General features: G+C 58.0%; 3 protein-coding genes across 14 annotated transcripts; all 3 read right to left on the bottom strand.

Annotated features, from left to right (window-relative positions):
* Positions 1 to 347: 347 nt before the first annotated feature.
* Positions 348 to 6,007, bottom strand: GZMM (granzyme M). Its single transcript, XM_086411230.1, has 5 exons — positions 5,860 to 6,007; positions 2,344 to 2,506; positions 1,464 to 1,599; positions 1,040 to 1,303; positions 348 to 637 (listed from the first exon to the last, which is right to left on the bottom strand). The coding sequence occupies exons 1-5, from the start codon at positions 5,897 to 5,899 to the stop codon at positions 464 to 466; spliced, it is 777 nt and encodes a 258-aa protein (XP_086267356.1). The 5' UTR covers positions 5,900 to 6,007; the 3' UTR covers positions 348 to 463.
* Positions 6,008 to 8,679: 2,672 nt separating this feature from the next.
* Positions 8,680 to 15,125, bottom strand: CDC34 (cell division cycle 34, ubiquitin conjugating enzyme). Of its 12 annotated transcripts, none has more exons than XM_086411218.1 (6): positions 14,563 to 15,125; positions 11,836 to 11,922; positions 11,645 to 11,742; positions 10,821 to 10,955; positions 9,759 to 9,875; positions 8,680 to 9,192 (listed from the first exon to the last, which is right to left on the bottom strand). In XM_086411218.1, exons 1-6 carry the CDS (start codon positions 14,737 to 14,739, stop codon positions 8,985 to 8,987), a joined length of 822 nt encoding a protein of 273 aa, XP_086267344.1. In that variant the 5' UTR covers positions 14,740 to 15,125; the 3' UTR covers positions 8,680 to 8,984. The 12 variants fall into 12 exon arrangements, 10 of the variants coding, with proteins under 10 accessions (XP_086267344.1, XP_086267348.1, XP_086267346.1 ...); XM_086411222.1 differs by having other exon boundaries at positions 8,680 to 9,188; XR_015167313.1 differs by lacking the exon at positions 9,759 to 9,875 and having other exon boundaries at positions 10,742 to 10,955.
* A 4,522-nt stretch (positions 15,126 to 19,647) lies between these two features.
* TPGS1 (tubulin polyglutamylase complex subunit 1) lies at positions 19,648 to 23,586 on the bottom strand. Its single transcript, XM_086411229.1, has 2 exons — positions 23,242 to 23,586; positions 19,648 to 20,420 (listed from the first exon to the last, which is right to left on the bottom strand). Exons 1-2 carry the CDS (start codon positions 23,577 to 23,579, stop codon positions 19,886 to 19,888), a joined length of 873 nt encoding a protein of 290 aa, XP_086267355.1. The 5' UTR covers positions 23,580 to 23,586; the 3' UTR covers positions 19,648 to 19,885.

Here is a 23,586-nt window from a genome sequence, read left to right as displayed (position 1 = left end):
ACTGACTCTTGTGACACCATTGATTGTAGCCCACCAGGCTTTTCTGTCCATGGGATTCTCCCAGCAAGAATACTGGAGTGGGTTATCATGCCCTCCTCCAGGGGACCTTCCCAGCCCAGGAATGGAACCCGGGTCTCCTACATTGCAGGCAAATTCTGAGCCAGCAGAGAAGCCCACTAAACACAGAACCAAAGTCAAAAAGATAAGGAAGGAGATTCGGGGGCCTTTTCTCCATTTCTCCCTTTGGCCCCCAGTGCCCATGGGCCTTGGCCGCGGCTGGCCCTCCCATGCAGCCTGAAAAGTGCCACCCATTTTGTAGGTGGCAAACCCGAGGCCCAAGGCCCGCAGGAGGCTCAAGCAGTTTTATTATTATGGTGTATTGGTCCCCTGATACATCCAGGCCCCTGGCTGCCCTGCTGCAGGATGCCCCTTGGAACACAGAATCAGGGCCACCTCTGGAGGGTCAAGGTGAGGGAGGTGAGCCATTGTGGCGGAGGACCTTCTTGATCCAGGGCATGTAGGGGGCCACAGCGACAGCCACGGGGGGTTTGAAGATGTCGGTGCAATTCTCAGAGCTGAAGGACAGGATTCCAGCCACTTGGCCTCTTTTGCACACCACCGGCCCGCCTGAGTCCCCCTGTGGAGGCAATGGAGCACCAGTCACCTCCTGATGAAGGGGGCCGCTTATCCAGTGGGAGGGGATGGAAGGCTGATTCCAGGGCAGAGACCCCCATCTATCCCCTTCCCCCACCTCCTTTAGTCCCTTCTCAGTTCCTTTCTTGCCTGGTAACTCTCTCTGTGACCCCTTCCCGCCCCAGGGCCTTTGCACATGCTCCGTCTATGCCCTGATGTTTCTAGGTGCTGGAGTTCAAAGCCTAGCTCTGCCACCCGCTGTGTAACCATGGGCAAACTGCTTAGTCTCTCCGTGCCTCAGTTTCTGCACTTGAGAAGTGGGCGCCTGCTCCTTCCCAGCTTCAGGACCTCCAGGGAAGGGAGGGAGCCAGGCTCACCTGGGCGCCCCCACCCCCAGCACCCGCACCTTGCAGGGGGCCTGGTTCTTGGAGTCAGCTGCCAGGCAGATCATGTGGGAGCTGATGTTGCCGTGCCAGAACCGACTGTTGTTGCACATCCTGGTGTCCAACACATGCACGTCCAGCTCCTGCAGCACCCTGGCCAGGTTCCCAGGCTGGTGGGTCAGGCCCCAGCCGGCCAGGCTGCACCGGGTGCCTGTGGCCACCACCTGGCGCCCTCGGGGCAACGCCAGGGGCTGGATGGTCCTGCTGGGCTTCACCTTCCCGTCCAGCTATAGGGACAGGAAGAGGCAGGTGAGTAGGTGAGGGGATGCTGGGGGAGGAGAACACAGCGGGAGGGGCAGTGGGAAGGTGAGTCTGGGGAAGGGGACAGTAAGGGAGGGGAGCCAGGGGGAGGGGACCTGGAACTACCATTCCTCCCACTGGCAGCACCTTTAGCAGCGCGAGGTCATTCTCCAGATGAGGGACTGGCTTGTATTCGGGGTGCCAGACCACCTTCCTGATGCGGTAGATAGGGCTGATCTCTCCCAGCACATGAAGCCCCAGCACAAGCCTCAGCTGCTGCGTCCTGGGGGCGGCAGGGTTGGGGTGTGGGGGTGCTGCAGGATTTGTGGGGGGCGGCAGGCCTGGGTGTGAGCCCCAGCCCTCCCAGGCTCTGGCCCAGGGGCACTCACAATACTGCACCCCCTCACCCGGCTTCTTTCTGCAGTCCTTCCCCTGCCCAGTCTGGTCTTCTCCCTGCCTCCTCCAGGAAGCCTTCCCTGCTCCCGCCTCACCCCAGACTCCTGTCCAGCCATGCCTGAAGGCTGTCTCTTTTCCATGTTTTCAGTTACTTGAATAAACAGACCCCCTTTGATTACTTCTCTGGGTTTGATCTGCGGTCTTTGTTACTGGCCAGTCCAGAGGTAGGACAGCTCTGGGATGGCTTTACCTGGTGGTTTCACAATGGCGTCATGCACCCAGGTTCCTCTCTGTGTTGGCCCTGCCACCCTCATAGGCCAGCTCTGTCCCTGTGGCCACAGGTGGGAGACACACTCCTGGGTGTCACAAGAGACCCACCTCTGTCCATTTGGAAGGTTCTTTTTTATAGCAAATAAGCTGCCCCCAGGAATCCTCGCAGCCTAATGTCACATACACAAATAAGGTTGCTGTGATGTACTATTGCCTCAGCAATCACTGCAGAGGGGAAGGGGACCCCCTCACAACACTACAGTTGACTTAAATCTCTCCAGACCCACCTCCTGGTGGGAATGGGGAAACCAGGATAGGTCTGGGGACATCTGGTGTGATGGGGTGGGGCTGGGTCACTCACGGCTGGGTCAGGCAGTGGGCAGCTGTCAACACCCAATTTTGGTGCAGGAGCACCCCACCACATTGGTGTAAGCCAGACGACTTCTGCAGCGAGACCATGTATGGGCGTGAGTGGGGGACAGCGTCTCGACCCCCGATGATGTGTGTCTCGAAGGTGTTGCCTCCTGGGGAGAGGGAGAGAAAAGGCCAGGTTAGGACTGGGTGCCCCACCCCTGCCTTGACACTCTGACTCCAGCTCCAAGGCCCTGGATGGAATGTTCTGGAATTAGACTATGGTGATAGTTGCACAACTCCAAATGCGCTAAAATTCTCTGACTTGTACCCTTTAACTGGGTAAATTGCATAGTATGTGAATGACATCTCAATAAAGCTGCCATAAAAATTGTTTTAAAACCAATCATGGGGACTTACCAGTTTTCCAATGCAGGGACAAGGATTGGATCCCACATGCCCTGGGATGTGGCCAGAAATTTTTTGGAAAATTGTGAATTAAAAATGATTGATAAAAAGCATTTTAATGTAAATTAGCTTAAAAAAATCTACCTGTGATTCCCCATCATGCTTTAATTTTTAAAATCTGTTTTTAAAAATTTTGGCCGTGCTGCATGGCATGTGGGATCTTAGCTCCCTGGCTAGGGGTCAAACCCATGCCCCCTGCAGTGGAAACATGACTCCTAACTCCTGGGCCACCAGGGAAGTCCCTCCTTCATGCGTTAAACATCCAAACTCCTCATGACCCACAAGACACACCTCAGCTGACCCTGCTTCCTTCACACTTGCCCCCATCCCCTCCAGCACTCCGGTCTCCCTGCTGTTGATGGATGGATGATGGATGAGGATGGATGGATAACAGATGGATGGATGCATGCATGGAATGGAAGAAAGGAAAGAAGGAAGGGAGAAAGGATGATGGGTGGGTGGTGGGAACCCCTATCCTGCTGGGTCACCAGTTGATCACAGTGATGGTGGGCCAGCATGGTGGGATGCCCACCATCCCACCCAGTCTGCATCTCATGCTCCCAGGTGCCATTTATGAACAAGTGTATACAATCTGGGGAGGTAGCCAGCTGGGGCTGAAATTCCAGCTCCATCCCTCCTAGCGGGGCGGTCGTGTGAAGGCTGCCTCGCTCGTGGGGCTGTGGTTTCCTTCTCTGCACTTCCTGGGTGCTGCTGGGGAGCAAACAGCCTGCACCTGTCCCACATGCTGCGAATCCAGCTCCACCAGAGCTCCACCAGAGCCCCACGGCCGCCTCTCAAGACAACAACCAGGCGCACATGCGCGACCTCACCCTGGAGAGGCCTGGTGGGATCCACCATGAAGGGGTGAATACAGCGCCCCTCCGTGGTTCCTCCGGAAAATGCATCATCCGAGCCCAGCCTGGGGACTCAGCCCAGGGCCGCGGTCGGAGGACTTGGGGGAGATGGAGATGCTACCAGAGCACAGGGGACCGAGAACAGCAGGACGACTAGATCCTGCTCACTGAGGACACCGTGTGGACAACTGGAGTGAGGTCTGTAGGTGAGCTGAGGGGAAGGATGCTGAGAATCCATCCTGTGACAGGATGGCCTGTTCCCAGCACACACACATAACCCGCCCCCCACCCCCGACACACACACATAAGCACACGGACACACATACGCACACGCACACATATGCACACGCACACACACACATACATGCCAAAGCGTTTAGGGGTGAGGGGCAGTGCATCTAAATCTCATTCTCAAATGGTTCAGGAAAATAATGATAAACACATATTTGTATTTTGTATACACACCAAGGGGTGGGGTAGGTTGGGGGGGATGATAAAGCAATGGAGGCAAAATGTTTACCACCGAGGGATTAGGAGAAAAGGAAAGTTGTCTGCAGGACTCTCCTGATTTCTCTGTGAAAGTGGAAAGAAGTCAGAAGGAAAAAAATGGGGGGGCTTCCCTGGTGGTCCCGAGGCTAGGACTCTGTACTTCCAGTGCAGGGGGCGTGGGTTTGGTCCCTGGTGAGGGAACTAGATCCCACATTCAGTGACTAAGAATTCACATGTCAAAACTAAAGATCCTGCTTGCTGCAACAAAGATTGATGATCTTGCGTGCCACCAAAGATTTGGTGCAGCCAAAATAAACACATTTTTCTTTTTAATTCAAGAAAGGAAAAGAACCTCACATCTGCCAAGCCTTGCCCTCACCCTCAGGCCTCACTCAGAAGAAGTCATGACAGCCATATGGAGATGAAACTGACAGACCCTCGGTCACCCAAGCTGTGAAACCAAACTCTTCCCCAACAGCAAGTCCCATCACCCCAGGAAGAAGCCCCGAACTGTTAGCAACCCACTTCACACCTTTTTTTTTCTTTAATGGTTGCTTTTTCTTTTTTTCACTTTTTAAAAGACTGATGTATAGTTGATTTACCATGTGTTAGTTTCAGGTGTATAGCAAAAATATATATATATATATATAAAATATATATATATTATTCAGTTATATACATATACATGTATATTATATATATATTCATCCCTGGGTCTGGAAGATCCCCTGAAGGAGGGCATGGCAATCCACTCCAGGATTCTTGCCTGGAGAATCTCATGGACAGAAGAGCCTGGCGGGCTACAGTCTACGGGGTTGTGAAGAGCTGGACATGACTGAGTGACTAACACTCACATTTATATTCTTTTTCAGGTTCTTTTTCAATTTTAGGTTATTACAGGATATTAGGTATAGTTCCCTGTGCCAAACAGTAGAACCTTGCTGTATGTTTTATATATACTTGTAGTTATTTAGTCACTAAGTCACGTCTGACTCTTTGTGACCCCATGAACTATACAGCCCCCGCGGCTCCTCTGTCCATGGGATTTCTCAGGCAAGAATACTGGAGTGGATTGCCAGTTTTTCTCAGGGGGATCTTCCCGACTCAAGGATCAAACCCTCATCTCTTGTGTCTCCTGCATTGGGAGGCAAATTCTTTACCGCTGAGCCACCTGGGAAGCCCTTTATGTATCTGTTAATTCGAAACTTCTAATTTATTCCTTTTTTTTTTAATTTAAAAATTTTGGCCATCCTGAATGATAGCTTTCAGGATCTTATTTCTCTGACCAGGGATCAAACCCATGTCCCCTGCAATGGAAGCTTAGGGTCCCAACTAGGGGACCAACAGAGAAGTCCCCCACTCCACTTTAAATTAAAAAAAATATATTGTTGGAGGAAAGTGAAGCTCCCTCGCTGCCGCCCTGCTTCCTGCTCTGGAGCCTCCTTCCAGAAATATTTCATCTGGGGAAGGGGAACGGACACCCTCAGGACGACGGGTGTCCTCTGCCCTTTGCTCTTTGCTTTCCCCACAAGCTCTTTTCGAGGCTGTTTCATGGACAGCCATCTCGTGCTCTGGGGGCCACTGATGTTTTTTCAGTGAGTCCTGTCTGGGGACAGGGAAATTGTATCCAGTCTGTTTCTTCACCCCCCTGCCCTGCCCCTCGCCGTGGACCCTGGGTGCCGCAGCTCCAGCCTCAGGGTCCCCACCTCGCTCACCTGCCCACAGGGCTTCCAGGACCACCAGCAGGAGCAGCATCTTGGATCTGGGGGCCTCCACGGTTCTGGCCCCGAGCCCCAGCACAGTTCACACCCACCCTTCCTGTGGGGGAGGGAGGTGACATTCACAGCTCCGGATGATTCCACATCACCCCCAGGTGTTTCTGAAAGATATGCACTCTTTGGAGACAAAACCCTGTCACCATGATCACATCTGAAAAATTTACAGGAATCCCTATTGAGCATCTATTACCCCGTCATGTTCCACCTCCCAGCTCAGCCGTGGTGTTGTGTGGTTTCAGCTCGATCATTTCCTTGCCCTGTTGTCTCATTGTGGCAAAATACGCACACCATAAATGCAGCATCCTAACTGTATTTAAATGCACAGCTTATGGCATTAGGTACGTTCACATTGTCATGGGATCACCCTCCCCATCATCTCCAGAACGTCATCTTCCCAAACTGAAGCTCTGTCCTCATGAAACACTGACTCCCCAGCCCCACCCCCAGCCCGTGGCCCCACCAAATACTTCCTGTCTCTGGATCTGACTCCTCTAGGGACCTCCTGTGAGTGGAATCAGTGTGTGTCCTTCTGGATCTGGTTTCTCTGAGTATTGTGTTCTCAAGGTTCATACATGGTGTAGCAGGTGTCAGAATCTTTCTTTCTAAAGGCAGAATAATATTCCAGCTTGTGGAGGGACCACATTGTATTTATCCATCATCTGTGTGTTTATCCCTCCATCTGTCCATGGATATCTGGGGTCTTTTAGATTTTGGCTGTTATGAATAAAGATGGTATGAAACTCATTTGTTATGAGCACCCTGGGGCTCCTGCAAGTCTAAGGGTCCTAGCCAGGCTCATCTGGGTCCTCCCTCCTTCAGTTCACCCTTCTCCTTGCAGCCCTCAACACCATGGGACCCAGACCAGCCAATCAGAGCATTCCCTATACCCTCTGGCCATAGAGATTGGTTGTGGGCAGAGGACCAATTTAAACCCTGCACCAGCTCAGTGAAGACGAGGGCCCATTTTTCTTCTGGAACTTTCCAGAAACAGCCTTCATGCTGCTGGACTTGGAAGGATACCAGCCTGGTATCACCCTGGTGGGACCAGGGTGAGGGGCTTCTGCCTGAAAATGAGGAAGCTGACCACATGCTCAGTGCCTGAAACCACATGCATTTACTCTCTCGTGGGGCAAACATCCACATGTGGGTTCCTCTGGGGCTCCAGAGAATCATTTCCTGCCCTTCCAGTCTAAAGACACAGATGCCGGGGGTCGGGGAATGGACATTTTTGGAGCTGCTCTTCTGCTGCCCACAGGTTGGGGAGTGACAAGAGTCTGGGCTGGAGCCAGTGCTGTGCCTGAAACCCCTGCCCGCCAGTCATGGAAGTCACACTTGAGTCGGTGTGAATTGGGTTTTCCTCTCCTGTGATACTGAAAGGGTCGTGATAAATAAATATGACTTGGCTGAAAAATGGGTCACAGAGGCAGACAGGCTCATCCCAGTACTGGCTCTGCAGCAGGGGCCTACTGTCCACCTCTCCTTCAGTGGCGTCTGGCACACAAGGCTCTGGAGCCATTTCCGAATAGGAGGGTGTGAGGCCAGAGTTAGGCTTAAGAGAAATGGGTATTTATAGTGTGTTATGTCCAACCTTGTTTAATCCTAATGACCCCAGGAAGCAGGTTTCGTTAGTGTTTGGGGCTGGGAGAGGGGGTTGTTCATCAGATTTACCAGGTAAAAAAAACTGGGCAACAGCTTATATTTGAGTTTCAGATACACAAGTAACTTTTTGGTACAATTAAGTCCCAGACATTACATGGGATTACACTTATTCCATGCATCCCATTACATGTTTACCTGAAGTCCACAAGGCAGACCCAAGCTTGAGATGAGACCCCGGTTAGAAGGATAGGACTCCTAGGCCTTGGTCAGTTGTGTGGATCCAAGCCACAAGCCTCACTCTCTGGAGGGCAGCCCATGTCCCTTCCCTTTGCTTCCGGGCTCATACCTGCCCCTGCTTGTCCTGTGCAGAGGTGGCAGTGCCGGGTCACTCAGGTGGCAGAAACTGTTCTGACGCTGGGCTCTTATTCTCCAGGCCCCAAGGCTCTGGTCACCTCAGTGGTGGAGGGTGAACCCCCAACCTACACAAGCCAAGTGTGAAGCAGGGTGAATGCTGAGTCTGGGCCCGTCATTACATGGCAGCGAAAGCCTAGGGGCAGGGGGAACGGGTCCCAGGAGCAGAAGGGCTGGACCCCCAGGCCTGAGGGTTATGGCAGGTTGCAGACGCACCTATAAACGACCAGGAAGTGTTTCTGACTTCTGACACAGAGGCTGTGTTACCATCACTCAAGCTTTAAAGCTGCAGCTAAATGTGGGTGAAGAAATGAGTATGTCTTTGTTCCAATAAAACTTTTATTTACAAAATGGGCAGTGACAAAGCCTGGCTGGAGGCCTTGGCTGCGGGCTCTGGGGTCTCCACACTGGCTGGTGGCTCCTACGGCCTGGGCACCAGCACCTACTGGGTTCAAAGGACACACAGCCCTGGACACCACCAGCATGGAGGACACTGCCCGGGAGCTGGAGCTCAGTACCCCCAGGGCCTCTCAGCCCCAAGTGTGCCCCCGGGGCCCTTCCTACCCAGAGCCCAGGTCCCTGTGGCCCCTCCCCCTAGTCAGACGACCCAACAGGAGGCCCCGGGAGCTTCCAGGCTCAGAGGGGCGGCTGAAGTCTCCCGTTGTGGATCACATGCCCGTCACTAGAGCCTGTGCCCTTGCCTGGGTCCCACCGACCTTGGGGCCAAGGAGAGGTTGGTCCTTGGGCTTCTCATAAAGTTGCTTTATTTAAATTCCAAACAAACCAAAGCAAAGAGAAGAGGTGACCCCAAGTCAATCTGTCCACTCACAAGCCGGGACCCTGAGTCTCTGGCCTGCAGGCGGGGCAGGCAGGCTAGGGTCCCTGAGCAGCGTCTGGCCCACGCGGTGCCCAGGGACGCGAGCCCGGCGGCCTCCCTGGAGGCGGAGATGGGGTGGACGGCGCCGGGCCACGCGGCGCCCGGAGGTAGTGGCGGCGGCAGACAGTCGGGCGGCTGAGGTAAAATTTGTAAGTTTATTCGCAGGGATGTAGTGTCAGGACTCTTCGGTGCCTGAGTCATCCTCATCGTCCCCGAAGCAGCTGTCAGCCTCAGCCTCGCCATCCTCATAGTAGTCGTCATAGAAGAGGTCGGAGCCCTCGTCCGGCACTGGGGCCTTGGTCTTCACACAGTACTCAGCCAGTGTGGTGGGTACCTTCACGCCATCCCGCTCTGCATCCACCTTGGTCCCCAGGACCTGCTTTCTGCGGAGAGACACAGGTCAGCCTTGCTGTGGTCGGTGGCCCCAGACCCGCGCAGGCGCTCCCGTGGAACAGTGCAGGGCACCCAGGGGTGACACCAGCACCAGGGGGCGCCCAGAGCAGACGGAGCCAGATCCCTCAGGGGACAGCCCATGTGTGCCCCAGAAACCCAGGGGTTTCTGCTCACACACAGGTGCACACGCACACACATGTGCACAGAATGGGGTGACCATGGGCTAAGGAAGAGGCGGAGCGTGGGTTCTGAACCAGGAAGGTGTCAGCTCATCAGGAAGAGAAACACAGATCCCAGCTGCTGAGGAAAAAGCTGGGTCAAGTGGGAGCAGCCAGGGTGCTGGGCCAGCTCTGTAGGCGGGGGAATTGCTCAGCACCGCAGGGGAAGGCCGGCCACAGGGTGGTGCCCCCGGCAGATGCTCAGCACACTGCCGCCAGGCCGGGTCCCAAGTCCTCCCCTCTCTTCACTTGAGTATCTTGCCATGACTGGCATCACGTCTTCTGCATGTGCTTCCCCACTGGGGCTCTGACTGCACCTGCTGCCCCTGGGGTCCCACCTTCCGACGGTGCCGCTGGGCTCTCTTGAGCTCTCGCCGTGAGGTCGCGAGGCTGGCCCACAGGCACGGGTCTCTACAGCTCCGCAGGCACAGCGACACAGCAGGTGAGTGTGGGTGCTGGTGAGAACAAGGACTCATTTCTCAGGGTAAATGCTGGGGGTGGGGGAAGAGACTAGGTCGTCATGGAAACACGCGTCTGACCTACTTGCTTTTCTAAGACACAAAGAACAGACCAAAAACCTCCTCAGAAGAGACTTATGAAAGAGTTAAGTTTGTCGTGACGTAAGTCACAAGTCCCAGGAGAACAAGTGAGAAAGAGCAGTGATCACAGACCAGCTCACAGGACACAGCAGACACAACCAGGTGGAATGTGCAGGCCCAGGGGCGCTATTGGCACGGCCGGCACTCAGGGGAGTTTTGTATAGACTCTCCCGCCAGGTCATGTACCCTGCTCACAGGGGAGAGAACAGGAGGCCAGGGTAATGAGAGCGCTCCCCTGGCCAACTCCTGACAGATGCACTGCTTTCATAGCCAGGAAAAAATTACTTTCCTTAAATGAAGACCTTTCCTAAACACGCTGATCCCACCCGGCTTTGCTGCCTTTAGAAAATGATTCCAAGTCTCAGAACTGCAGCGCCAGTGAGACTCACTTTCAGGAGGTGAGAAAACAGACCACCTTGCACAGCTTGGGCCTGGTCACACATGGAGAACCCACTCCTGAGGAGACCCGTGGGGAAAAGCCAAGGGCCAAGCGCACATGATCACGCCCCAGTGTGCAGGGTCTTCACACAGGGCAGAGCAGGGGTCGGGAATCACTGCCCTTCTAGTTACAAAACCAGGGAAGGTGGCAAGACCCTGCTGAATCCTGGCAGACAGCAGGGTGTGTGAACTCCATGTGAGGTACATGCCCTCACACCACACACACGAGACACACACACATGCCCCACAACACACACAGCATGTCCACATGTGACGGTACATACGTGGACCACACGCTTCATGAGAGAAAAATCCTGGCCTTTCTGGCAGGAGGAGGAGGGCCCAGACCCCTGGGCCGCTCACCGGATGATGTCCGTGTACTCGCGGTCCTTGCCTTTGCTCTCTTTCCACTTCCTGTACATCACAGAGGCGTCCACGTTGGCTGGCGAGAAGGTGTTGGGTTCGTTGAGGAGGGAGATGACACTCAGGAGGATGGTCCTGGAGGAGCAGGAGTCGGCGTGGGGGAATCCATGGCCCAGAGTACTGCCTGGGAGCCTCCCACCCTGACCCTCATCCTCTGCCGCATGCCTAGCTCCTGGGATAGGACGTGGGGTGGGCAGCCAAGGCCAGGACCACCTTTGCTCAGGTGAAGCAGGTTTGTCCCCTCCCCAGGGTGTTCCTCCTGCAAAATGGTTTCCCCAGGCCACCCACGCTCAGACCTGGGCTGAATGAAGGGCGCTGGGTGTAAGGCAGGGTGAGCGTAGCCCGCAGGACAAAGGGGACTGTGTTCTCTGGGGCTCAAGGAAGGAGGGGGGACCCCTGGGGTAGGCAGACAGGATTCCCCGAAAAGTGAAAGTCGCCGTGTCTGACTCTTCGCAACCCCATGGACTATACAGTCCATGGAATTCTCCAGATCAGAATACTGGAGTGGGTAGCCTTTCTGGTCTCCAGGGGATCTTCCCAACCCAGGGACTGAACCCAGGTCTCCCGCACTGCAGGCGGATTCTTTACAGCTGAGCCACAAGGGAAGTCCAGGATTCCCTGAGAATGTTACCAAAGGTGGGTGGGGTAGTGGGTGGCAAAAGATGGGGGAAAGGCTGGCAGAGACAGGGCGTGTGTGTGCAAGGACAGGAAGTTGCGCTCGCCCCGTGTCCACCCCCCAGGGCGGGCCTGTCTGATGCCCTCACCTGACATTCTGCGTGGGGTTCCACCGCTCCGAGGGCAGCTCCCCGCTCTGGGGGTCATCCACCGGAGGGTGGAGAATAGAGATGCAAACGTCCCCAGTCTGTGAGATATGGGGGGGCAGGGAAGGGTCAGCACCCACATGGCTCCTGTCCCCATGCCCCCCTACCCTCACATGGCCCAAGGGCATGCTCACCTCGTAGATGTTGGGGTGCCACATCTTGGTCAGGAACCGAAAGGCGGGAGGGGAGTAAGGGTAGTCGATGGGGAACTTGAGGCGTGCCTGGTGGGGGGAGAGCAGGGGGCTCAGTGAGTCAGGCCACCCAAGCAGTTGGCCTGGGACCCGCCTGCCTCTGGCACCCCTCACGGGCCTGGGGTGTTCATGGAGTCACCTGAGCCAAGCCGACCCTGGTTCCTGCCTTGTTGCCAGGTGTGGGCAGCCCTGGGGAGCAGCTCCAAGGCCTGTGGTGGGACCAGAGCCCGGGGCTGGCTACCTGAGCACCATGCTGGGCGCCCAGCCTCAGTCTCCAGCTCGTGGGGAGGATTAAAATAGATGCGTGTTCACTAGGCAGGCACTGGGGGTGGAGATGAGTCAGCGCCGGGCCCTCTGCCTGCAGGTGTCAGCCCTGGGGTGTCAGAAGATAGCCGGGAAGGTCATGGGAAGACAGAGGAGGGCCCCGGGGGGAGATCTGTGTCCCCGACTCAGCCTGTTTATGCCCCAGTCCAGGGACCCTGTCAGTGCTTCAGGCTCTCGGGGCCCCATGGGGCACCTCTGCTATGTCCCCTCTCCTCCTATCATTGGAGAATCACCCTCTAGGATAGGAGACACTGGGGTCAAGGGGGAGGCTCTCTGTTCTGGAGTGAGCCAACTCTGAACTCAGGTCTCAGACCCTGCCCCATCGTCTCCTGCAAGCCCAGGGCTGGGTTTCTAAGTGACAGCCCGAGCCCAGCTGAGGCCTCTTCTGCCCCAGGCACCCACCAGGTCCCAGAGGTGCCTTCACCACTGTGTCAACTGAGGCTCGGTGGAAAGTAACATGCCCAGGGGCGCACAGCATGCAGCTGTGGAGGGACTCCCCGACCCGGTCTCTGGGGCACCCCTCAGCACAGCACACGCTTCCTGGGGCCCCTGCAGCTCATAAGGGGGAACGGGTGAGGCTGGGCGGCTGAGAGGGAGGCACTGAGAAACCATGGTGACCCCCAGGCACTTCTAGCACCCATGTCCTCTCCCCACTGAGCACCCAACCACAGTGTGACAGGAGGATCCAAGGGTGGCAGAACCACCGTGGGTCCCTTGCTGCCTTCCTTAAGGCCAGCCGACAGCAGACAGGATCAGATGCGCCCCCTCTCCAGGCCATCCTTCTCTAGAAAACCAGGCTTATACCAAAACTGCCCGGGAGGCCCTACCCACAATCCCTTGCAAACAGTAGGCAACAGCCAGAAACCCAGGTTCGTTCTTTTCAGGCCAGAGTTCTGGCCTGGCCTTAGGTAGGACTCCCTATTCCTGCTCTGAGCGGGGCTCTTATCCTCACAGTCAGCTGCTCCCAGAAGCAGACAAAAGGGGCTTGTGGGAGGGGGGGCTGGTCAAACCATTTGGTGATCAGCCCCAAACGCAGGCCCTGTGTGGAGAAGATGGACTCCAGATCAGACCTCAGCCTAGGGCTGTCAACTTGCAATCCCCCATCCAACTCTGGCAACCAGAGAACCTCAACCAGGGATCACCCCAGTAGTTCAGCTTGCTCCCTTAAGGCCAACAGCAGGCTTGGCTAAAATGCTAGCCAAGAGTGCAAACACAGACATCTGCCAGGGCAGCACCAGCCTGCCCCGCTCCCGCCCAGGCCTCCCAGCCAGGCCCACTGGGACCTTGGCAGGCAGTGACCGTGTTCCAGCCGTGAGTCCAGGACCCACCTCCCTCGCAAGGCAACCCCCTGCCTTATCCCCCTTGCTTAAGCAGCAAAGTCCTTTGATCTGGGAGATATCCTCCCAAGGCCACATCTGGACTCACAGCCTGTTCAGGTTTTGGCCTGAGTTCTAGTCCACACTGGACTGAGACACAGCCAGTCCCAGGGACAGCCCATGCCTCACTGCTCCCAATAATGGTTATTAACAGGGAACTGCTCAGAACTCAGTCACCACAAAGGGCCTAGGAGCGGCCCAGAGCAAGCAATTCAGGCCCCAAAAGCTGCTTGATCAGCAGGACAGGAGAAACGCCAGCTAGGCCACAGAGGAGCCAGAGCTTCTGAGGCCGGACCTGTGTGGGTTCTGCAGTGTGGCTCCCAGGAACAGAACAAAATGTGGGCACGAGGATCGAACGGAACAGGTTATGTAAAGATCATGGTGAAGCCCAGAGGACCTGGCCCACTGCTACTTGCCAGGGTGGCCGCTTTCCAAGCCAATCCTGGCCGCCAAGCCCATCCAGGCCTTTGTTGGAACCCGAGCAAGCGGCCGAGCCAGCCCCCAGGCAGCAGGCCTCCTTTCCCTTTCCCGAGGCCAGGGCTCTTCACAACAGTGCTGGCCGGTCCTGGGGAGGCCTCTTTGTCTGCTCTGGGCAGCAAGTACAGGCGGGAGGAGGGGGGCGGGCACCAGGGCCTGGGGGAAGCAAAGGCCATGCACCCAAAGGGACAGGATGGTCCCGGGTCTCCCCACTGGAGGCTTGAAGTGGCCTTAGGGGACCTGGCGCTTCTCAAGGACTCTTGGGGCTGGAGAGGAAGAGGGGGTGACCGAGGGCCCTCAACACACCAGAGGAGACCAGGCAGAGGAGCAAGGGGAGGGGACCCCGCGAGAAGGAGGAGGAAGAAAGGAACCCCACGAGGAGCAGGGACAGTGGGAGTGGGCCCTGCCAGGGCAGTGGGGAGGGGACAGAGGTGGGGGAGGGGGCCCGAAGAGCTGGAGAAGGGGTCGCCGCCCCTCCCACCCCGCCGCTCACCTTGAAGTAGCCGCCCTCGTAGTAGGTGTTGGGGGGTCCGAAGATGGCCACCTCCCAGTTGTACAGGTCGCCCTCGTCCACCAGGGTCACCCGGAAGCCCTCCACCGGCTCCTCTTGCAGCCCCTTGAGCTCCAGCAACAACGCCTTCTGCGAGCTGGGCACCAGCGGCCGGGCCATGGCGGCGGCGGAAGGGCCCGGGGCCCGGGGCGCGTGGGGCCGGGGGGCCGCGGGGCCGCGGGACGGGCCGGGGCCGGCTTCCTCCTCTGCGCCTCCGCCGCCTCCGCCGCCGCCGCCGCCGCCCGGAGCCCCCGGGCGCTCCACTCGCTCTGCGCCGCCGCCTGGTGCTTGCCTCCGCTGCCGCGCCCCGCCCCCGCCGAGTGCGCCTGCGCGCCGCCCGCCCCGATCGCGCCTGCGCGCCCGCCCGCGGGGCACGCCGGGAAGCGACCCCTCCCCCGGCCGCCGAGCGCGCCGCCGGGAGCCGGGGGCCGCGCGCGCAGGCGCTTTGGCGCTTCCGGTCCCCTGGAAGGCCGCCGCCGCCCCGGCTCGGACTAGCTCCCTGGACGCCTGTGCGTGGGGCCGCGGGCAGGGCAGCGCTGCGCCGCTCTGCCCGGCCCGCCGCGCTTTTGGGGCCTTTTTGTGACGTCCCGGCGCGGGGCGGGGCCGGGCCGGGGCGGTGCCGGCGCGAGCCTCAGTTTCCCCACCCGGGACCCGGTCCGGCCGCCCCAGACGCTCGAGCGGGGAGGGTTCTGTCGCTCGCAGCCCTCTCCCCACTCGGCGCGCCTTCTGCAGCCTTGACTCGGCACCCGTCCCACCGGAACCCCAGATCAGAGTCCTGATTCTAGCTGCTCCCTGGGCCCGGACACCCACTCAGATCTGGATGGGAGTGTAGGGGTAGGGCGTGGCTTCCATCCCTGCACGTCCGCAGGTGACAGCTCTCCATGAAGGTGGGCTTGGCACCCTTGGCCCTTGGTGGCCTCGTGGCGGGGGACCCGGGCTGCCAACAGCTGCACCAACACCTGGGGCAGGGCTGAGCCTCTTCCTTCTCCCAGGTGCCCTGACATCTGGCCCTGGGCCGGTCACCACTGAGGACAGGCAGGTAGACCTGTCTGGGGGAGGAAAACAAAATGTCATCTGTGGGGACGAATGGAGGACTCTGAGAACCCTGGGCAGAGTAGCAGCTTCATCAGTACAGAGGGCTCTGCCCTGCACCCTGTGGGACCTGGAGGGGACCCTCGTCTATAAACCGGGCTGCACACCTTGCTTTGTCTAGTGTTCTAAGTGTTTTCTGTTCCTCCTTCTCTGCTCATAGCATCAACATCATAGCATTGGCTGCACCAGTTTGTTGATCAGTAGTAATTAGAATGAATTATGATTCTTCTAGAGAAGTTTGCCAACATACACCCCACATCACAGGAGTTTTGGGGTGGGTGGGGGCTCAGCTGGAAAATGTAAAGGGTAAAGGGAGGTGCCAGGTTTATGGACCCTCCAGCCAGTCCCCCCCACATAAGGCTGTGTCGCTCCAGGAAAGTCCACACCTTGGACTCTGAAACATCCTGGGGTGGTGGCCACCTGGGGTTTCTACTTGCCTGTTTTCCAGCCATAGCACCTCCATTTTCCTGTGGAGGTACCCATTTTTAGCCTGCAAGGTTTGAATTGGACTGACCCCTAGCCCTGGCTGCAGAGCTGGGTCATCCAACCAATGTCCTAGGGCCCCTGGCTGGAGTGGTTCATTTGGGGACAGCATGTGACTTGGTCTTTTTCTGGGGACACGATGCTGGTGTGGCTGAGCTGGGAGAACTTGGGCCTGCAGCTAAAGGACCATCTCATCACCATGAGGCCTGTGAAAAAAGTTGGTCCTCAGGAAGGCTGAGCTGCCTGATGGGAGCGTGCTGATGATCCTGTTTGTGCTCTGGATCCAGCCATGCCTGACCTCCCCTTGCAGTAATGCAAGTAATTAAATTATTTCTTTTTTTGTTAAGCCAGTTTGAGTTGAGCCTTCCATCACATGCCATAGAAGAGCCCTGAATTCAAATCTAGGTTCTGCCATAAACTTGGAAATGATCCTCAAATGCTAAACCTTCCAGAACTGTGAGATAATGAACTTGTGTTGTTGTGGGGTTTTTCTGGGGTTTTGTTTTTCAAGTGGTTTGTTACTGCAGCCACAGGAAATGAATACCCTGGCTTCTGTGAGTGTAGATTCTTCCTCTGGAAAAGTGATTAATTCATGGCCTTCCATAGACATATTCAGGTACAGCAGTGAATAAAATTTATAAAAACCCCTGCTTTGGGGGAGACAAGAAGAAAGGACAGAAGCAAATTGTTAAGCAACTTCTGGTAGCAGTAATTGTTATGAAGAAATATAGAGCAGAGTGAGGCATTAGCAATAGGAGTGGAGCAGACAGGTTATTTTGGATGGGGATCGTTGGGGGAGGCGCCTCTCCGGAAGTGGCATTTGAGCAGAGACCAGAAAGGAGTGAGCCACGTGGGTCTGGAGGAATAGTGTCACAGAAAAAGGAACAGTATGTGCAAAGGCCTAAAGCAGGGACAAGCCAGACCAGCTGGATACCATGTGCCTGGCCCAGTGAGGGGACAGAGGCAAGAATAGACACTGAGGAGTCTCCCTGCCCAGCCTTCCTGAGTGCTCACTTTGTTCACAGGCCATGTGGTGACCAGATGGCTCCAGGATCCAGGCCCAGGTCTTCTCAGCACAGCAGTTCCAGGAAAAGTCCCAGGGCTGTGTGTCTTATTGGCCAGCTGGGAGTCACATGCTGTTCCTGAACCACTCACTGAGGCCAGGGTGCCTGGAGCACTGCTGGGCTGGTGGGGATGTGGACTGGACCAGGGTCGGGAGGACCAGGCAGGATGAAGCTATAATGTGCAAGCAACATGATGCAGAGAAGCGCCCGCTGACAGGACAGGGGAGGCACCCAGGCCAAGCCCCAGTCCTGGGCGGGGAGGCTTCCTCAGAGACCAGAAACTCTAGAGGAGCCTCAGGACCAGGGAGGCTGTCCGGAGGCTCCATCCTGGATGTGACAGGCCTGGGATGATCTTGGGATGTCCCTGAGGAGATGCCCAGCAGGTGGTTGGTTCTCTAGGGCTGGAGTAGAGCAGAGCTGGGCTCGAGATGTGAATTTGAGACTCCTTGGTGACCAGGCAGTAATTGAAGCTGCGGCCCCAGTGAGATGCCAAGTGAGGAGGAAGCATGAGTAGAGGAGAGGCCCCTAACAGAGCTCAAGGACACCTGCCTTCCCCTGGGAAGCTGGGGGAGAGGAGGAGACTTCTGGGGCCTGTGGAGTGTGGAAGGCAGGGAGGCCAGTGCCCACGCTGCTGCGAGGCCAGGTAAGCAAGATGGCTCAGCTTCCCTAGGTCATGCCTGTAAAGGTCAAGCCAGGACTTCTGGACCCAAGACCAGGCGTGATGGTGACTCAGGGGAGGCAGTGAGGGAAGGTGGACGGGACGGGGGACATGACCCCAGCTGGTGTCAGCCTCAGCCCGACCCAGGTGGGACGGGGGGAGTTGGAGGTTGGCCCTGAAGTGTGAGCTGCCCCCAGAGGTAGCTTCCCCTGAGGCAAGCAGGCCAGCTTAGACCTCTGGCCAGTCCTTCACTGGCCACGCCCCCGGCAGTCCCCCATTGGTTATCCCCTGGTGGTCACTGGCCACTCCTGTCCCAGAGGGGGTGAAGGTGTCTCCTGGGCCATGTGGCTCCTTCTCTGCAGTGGGGCAGCAGTGAGCCTCCTTAGCTGGGAAGAGAATCTGGTGGCACCAGTGACGGCTTCTACATACTGTCCAGCCCTGTTTCTGATGGCTGGCGACAGTTTCTGTCGCCCCGGGGGAACCACAGGTTACTGGCGGCTCCTGGGGCCCAAGAGTAATCTGTACGCTGTAACAGCTAATGCTTACTGACTGAAGCACCTGTGTGAACCTTCTGGTTATGGAACAAATGACTCCACAACTTTGAGACTTGAAACAATAACACTCATTCATTTACCCCAAAGCAGGAGCTGCCAGTCAGGTACCTCCAGGTGGCTTGTGCCTCCTCACAGCATGGCCACTGCATACCATGCCAGCACCCACAGGGGTACCTGTCACCTTTCATGATGACAGGTACATACAGCCAAGTACTGTCACAAAAGCCACCAAGCGCAAGGAGGGGGGGACTCAGTTTCCATTTCTTTCCTGCCCCTGGAGGGGGTTGGGAGATTTTGGAAGAGCCAGTGGGAAAAGAAAGGAAGGTGGGGCTGTTACTGGTTTATCAGTTACCGGCCAAGGGCAGGTGCTGGGAAACTGGAGGAGGCAAGCTGGTTCCTGCCAAAGGTAGCTGGAGAAAGGCTTTAGATTCCCTCCTTGTGTGTGGTCTCCCTCAGTCAACAGGGGTGGCCTGGATCCCATTTGACAGAGGAGGAAGCTGAGGCTGGACCTGCCTGCACCTGATCTGGGCTAGCAGTGTGTTTCCTGCAGAGTCCTGGGTCCAGGAAGTGATCCCACTGGTGGGAAGGGGACACTCAGGTACTTGGTGACTGTCTGGTGTGCCTAGATCCTGGATGGGTTCCCTGCCCACCCCCCCAATCCCATGGTGTTGGAGGTGGTGTGGGTGTGGGTGACTGGGGCTTGGGCCCTATTGGCCCCTTGCTGGTGGTGTGACCTCTGCTCCTCTGGGCTTGGGTTTCACCATCTGCCAGATGTGGGCAGTGGTTTACCTTCTGCATAAGACAGTGGTGAGGCAAGACACTGCAGGCCTTGGACTTGTTGGCTGTTTCAGTCATCACCATCACGACTACCGGCCCAGCTGACCTCTTCCCTTGGCGGCTGGGGTAAATCGAGGACCAGAGAGGACCTGCTCTGGCAGGGGGTTCGGGGAGGGACGGCTGGGGGCCGCCCGTGCCTCCCAGATCTTGGGGCTGTGGGTCCAAGGCATCTCACTGGGTGTCCCAGTGCCCTCCGCTCCCATGAAGCCAAGTGCAGGGCCACCCTGGTTTCTGGGCAGCGGTGGGACTCGCTGGGGCTGGCTGGCGTTTCCCCGAATGGAGAGCGTTTCCGGGGACGTGTGCTGGGAGTGGTCACAGGCGCTTGCACACACATCAGGTCTGCCTGGGGAACAGACTTTATTTCTGCTCAGGAGAGGCGAACCTTGGTGAATGTGCGGGGAGGGACCCTTGCCCCCTCCCCCGCTGAAGGGGACTGAGGCACCATTCCAGGTGGGAAGCTGGCATGCAGGGACACCCCAGTCCTGGCCCCCGGAAGTGCTCCGCCCAGAAGCAGGTGAACAGGCCCTGAGGGCCCTGTATGTCCAGGCGGAGGAGGAGGCGGCGGCGGAGGGCGGGGCTCAGCCCACGGGCTTGACCTTAGCGATGAAGAGGGCCGCGGCCTTCTCCAGGAACTCCTCCCGGGTCATGGGGGCGCTGGGTCGTCGGGCCACCAGTGCGCGGTCCATAGCCAGCGCCAGGCTGTCGGGCCCCAGGCGCGAGCCCGCCTCCAGGTAGCGCGCGGGCGCGGTGTCGTCGCTGGCCTGCAGAGCCCCCTCCAGCGTGTCGAGCACGGCCTGGCCCAAGCGGCGGTCAGCCATGGCCAGGCCCGGGTCCTCCAGCAGCCGGTAGAGGGCGCCGGCGCGTGCCACGAACTCCAGCAGCACGAAGCAGGTGAGCATCCCCGCGCGGAACACGGCCAGCGGCACTGCCTCGTGGTCCCGGCACTGGATCTTGCGCAGCAGTGGCGCCACCACCTCCTCGGGGGCCTCTCCGTCGCGGCAGATGCGCTTCAGCAGCTCGCTATACGTGCGCCCATCCAGCCCCGGCTTCTTCTTGCGCCCGCTGGCGCTCAGGCACTCGTAGGCCACACCAACGTTGTTGTTGAAGGCCGTCCTGAGGGCGGAGGGGGCGTCGGCTCGCACTAGAGGCCTGCTCCGGCCCCCCAACCTCAACACACCGGCCCCTCCTGCCTCAGGTCCGTTCCACCAGCTGTGCCCTGACCTGGAGCGCCCTCCCCCAGATCTCCCCACGGCTCCACCGAGTCTGTGCTCAGCCGTCTGTGTTCAGCATCATGTCTAGGGCAGTACCCTCCCCGACCGCCTAACCCCTTCCTATACTTATCTTCACGGAGTCCTCCTGAGTTCCCTCCTTCCCGTCACATGAGCTCAGGAGCCTATCAGGGAGTTCATCTGTCCGGTCACTCATTACAGTCCTAGGGCCCACACCACCACCTAGGAGCTAGAGAAACGGCTGCCAACGGGCTCCTGCCCACGGACTTTCCACCTTAGAGGTGTCACTGGGCAGGACTGTCCCTACCTCTTAACTGAGTTAACTCATTTCACCTGTGCAGGCCCTGAGCCTGTAACCCAGGGTGTGGCTCAAGCCTGCTGCTGCTGCTTTGTAAGTTTATCTGAAAGTGGTCACATCAACCCGGACACACTGCTTCCTGCCTCCACAGGTCACATCAGGAATGGCCCCAGTGCCGACACTACTTACTGCTTGCCTCACGAAGCCATGAGGTCCCCCTCTGCCGTGACCTGGCCATGCCAGGAGTTTCCCAGGTGGTCGTGTGTGGGCTTGGGTCAACCTGGGTGCCCACTCCAACCCCTCCCTTGGCAGCCAGCACCCTGCCGCAGCTCTAAAGCAAAGAAGTGAGGCCTGAGGCAGCTGATGGCCGGGCCAGGGGTCCCACAGAGAAAGCGGAACCCCACGGCTCACACTCACCCTTTCTGAGAGCCTGGCTCCACTCTTATCTGTGAGACACGGCATGCCACCCGCCTGTACTGGACAGCATGGGTGGGAACCTGGTCTACACTGGGCTGGAGCAGGGCGGGGTCCAGGAACAGCCATGCTCACCCAGTGAGCTCCAGGGGTCAAGGCCCCTTACAGAGGAGGAGCCGAGGTGCAGAGGGGAGAGGGTAGGACCTGGGGTCTTGCCCAGCTGGGATTCACTTCTCAGTTCTAGGACAATGTGCTGGGGCTTTGGGGTTAGTGAGAGCACCCTGTGAAGTGTGGGGGTGCCAGACCTTCCCTTTGCACAACTGGCACTGCGTTAACTGCTGCCACCTCGAAACAAGCCCTTGTAGGAACTTCTGTTGTCAGCTCCTTTCCCCAGGACAAGGGTCTCTGGTGGGAGCAAGCCTGGTGGTGATGATGCTGGGGCCAGCTTGGTGGCCGTGTAGCAATTAAGCCCACACCTAGATCGTGTCCCAGACTGAGTCAGGAACTGGGAGCGGCTTGGCTGGGTGGTCCTAGCTCAGTGTGCAGCCAGGACCCTGGTGGAGCCCCCTCCCCTGAAGGCTCCCTGTGGAAGCCCCTCCCCAGGGGCAGCATGAACACGCTCAGGTTATGGTGCTGGCCCCCTGAGTGGGTGACAGGCAAGGTGGTGATGCGGGCTGGTCTGGTTTGATGTGTGAGGCAGCTGCCTGAGGTTGTGAATACAGGAGGCTCTTGGGGGTATCTTGGCAGCAGGCTGTCCCACCCCCGAGGGCATGGCCCACTTCCCATGGAGGGTCCACTCCTGCAACCCTGGGTGAGCAGTGCCCTGTTGATTCTGCAGCAGCTGTGAGGCCACTGAGGTTTCAGGTTCCTGTCCCTGTGGCCTGACAGCTCATCCATCAACCACTCAGCTCTGCCTGAAGTCTCCCCCAGGAACCTGGTCAACCAGCCAGTTGTTCTGAGTGACTCAATCGCCCTGGAGTTGGTCAGTGCTGTTCCTGGCCGGCCTAGACCTGTGCCGGTTCTATCCACTGTGCCATTTTTCTCATCTGGAAAATAAGGGTTCTAACCTGTGTCTCAGGATTCTTGGGAGGACAGAGATTAGTTTTTGTGCCTGGTGTGAGGCTGGGGTCCCACGTGTGCTTGTCACTTGCTGCCATGCAGCCCTGTCCAGGTGCTGTTTACCATGGGCTCCCAGCCTTGTGGGCAGGAAGATGCATAGCAGGCAGTGATGGCCCAGGGAGGTGAGATCATCAGGGGAGAAGACAGAGGAAGGCCACACCCCACCTTGAGGCCGTTCTGGGGGCTCCAGTTGAGAGGGCGCACCCACGCGGTCTGCCATCCTGGGCTCTGGTCCTCAGGCTCCCCCATGTCAGCTCCCACACAGAGGAGTTTACAGAGCATGTTGGGCATTTGTTAAAAAGAACCAATTTATGGGTCATGTCACAGAAACAGGGAGACTTTTCCGCTGTAGACAGGGGGCTCTCGACAGGGTGACTCTGTCCCCAGGGGACACTAGTAATGATGTCTGGGGGCAGTTTTGTTTGTCACCATTGGGTGGGTGGAGGCCCAGGAGGCTGCTCAACACCTGCAGGACCCTCTACAGAGTGACCTCCCCCACCCACACAATGTCAGAGAGCCAAGGGGGAGGGGCTCTGGTTCAGTGTTTGAAGAGATGGGGTCCTCTCCTTGCTCACAGCCTTTTCCTTCATACTTGCCCCTCTGAGTCACGCGGTGTAAACCAGGGTGGCCCCCAGCATCACCAAATACCAAGTCGACCAGAATTACCAGCGCCAGCACTCAGCTGGGTGGCCTCGCCGGGACCCTGGACCCCCGCGCGGTCCGCGCCCCTCCTGCGCCAGACGCAGCCGTCTACAGTTCCCAGCACGCCCCGCGCTCGTGCACCGGCGCCGAGGGTGGGGAGCCGCGCGGAGCCCGCTGGGAGTTGAAGTCCGGCTGCAGCCCCTACCCGTCCAGGCCCGGCCCAGCCCCGCACCTCTGGGAGTGGTGAGCCAGGCGAAGATGCCACAGTGCGCGGCCCAGGCGCTGCTGCTGCAGCAGGAGCTGGCCCGGAGGCTCCCCGGCGCCGCCGTTTGCAGGAGACCGCAGGCCCATGTTCTCGAAGTAGTGCGCCAGAAAGGCGATGGGCTCCTCCGGTCGCGCCTCCAGCACCTTTAGCAGGGCCGCGCGTAGCATCTCCGTCACGCCGACCTGTCGCAGGAAGTCCTCTTCACTCTCGGCCGTCGCCGCCGTTCGGGGCACCCCCGGCCGGCCGCTGTCTGTGAAACTGGTTGCCTGTGCCACCGCCTGCCGCCGCTTCTCCACTGCCGCCATCTTCGCT

The sequence above is a fragment of the Bos grunniens genome, chromosome 7 (assembly GCF_055505025.1).
Source record: "Bos grunniens cultivar Pamir isolate PY7600 chromosome 7, Bosgru_T2T1.0, whole genome shotgun sequence".
In the NCBI taxonomy this organism is placed as follows: domain Eukaryota; kingdom Metazoa; phylum Chordata; class Mammalia; order Artiodactyla; family Bovidae; genus Bos; species Bos grunniens.
Note: the sequence above shows the minus strand (reverse complement) of the source record. Positions and strands in the feature narration are given on the sequence as shown.

Excerpts from the sequence above, each read along its gene's own strand:
- CDC34 (XM_086411218.1), bottom strand. The coding sequence starts at position 14,739 with ATGGCCCGGCCGCTGGTGCCCAGCTCGCAGAAGGCGTTGTTGCTGGAG. Across the intron at positions 10,956-11,644 it reads AACCCCACGCAGAATGTCAG|GACCATCCTCCTGAGTGTCA; the intron begins GTGAGGGCATCA and ends CTGCTCCTCCAG. Across the intron at positions 9,876-10,820 it reads GAGTACACGGACATCATCCG|CACCCACACTCACCTGCTGT; the intron begins GTGAGCGGCCCA and ends TGTTCTCACCAG.
- GZMM (XM_086411230.1), bottom strand. The coding sequence starts at position 5,899 with ATGCTGCTCCTGCTGGTGGTCCTGGAAGCCCTGTGGGCAG. Across the intron at positions 1,600-2,343 it reads GCCCACTGCCTGACCCAGCC|GACGCAGCAGCTGAGGCTTG; the intron begins GTGAGTGACCCA and ends TGCCGCCCCCAG. Across the intron at positions 1,304-1,463 it reads ATGACCTCGCGCTGCTAAAG|CTGGACGGGAAGGTGAAGCC; the intron begins GTGCTGCCAGTG and ends CTGTCCCTATAG.
- TPGS1 (XM_086411229.1), bottom strand. The coding sequence starts at position 23,579 with ATGGCGGCAGTGGAGAAGCGGCGGCAGGCGGTGGCACAGGCAACCAGT. Across the intron at positions 20,421-23,241 it reads CTGGCTCACCACTCCCAGAG|GACGGCCTTCAACAACAACG; the intron begins GTGCGGGGCTGG and ends CTCCGCCCTCAG.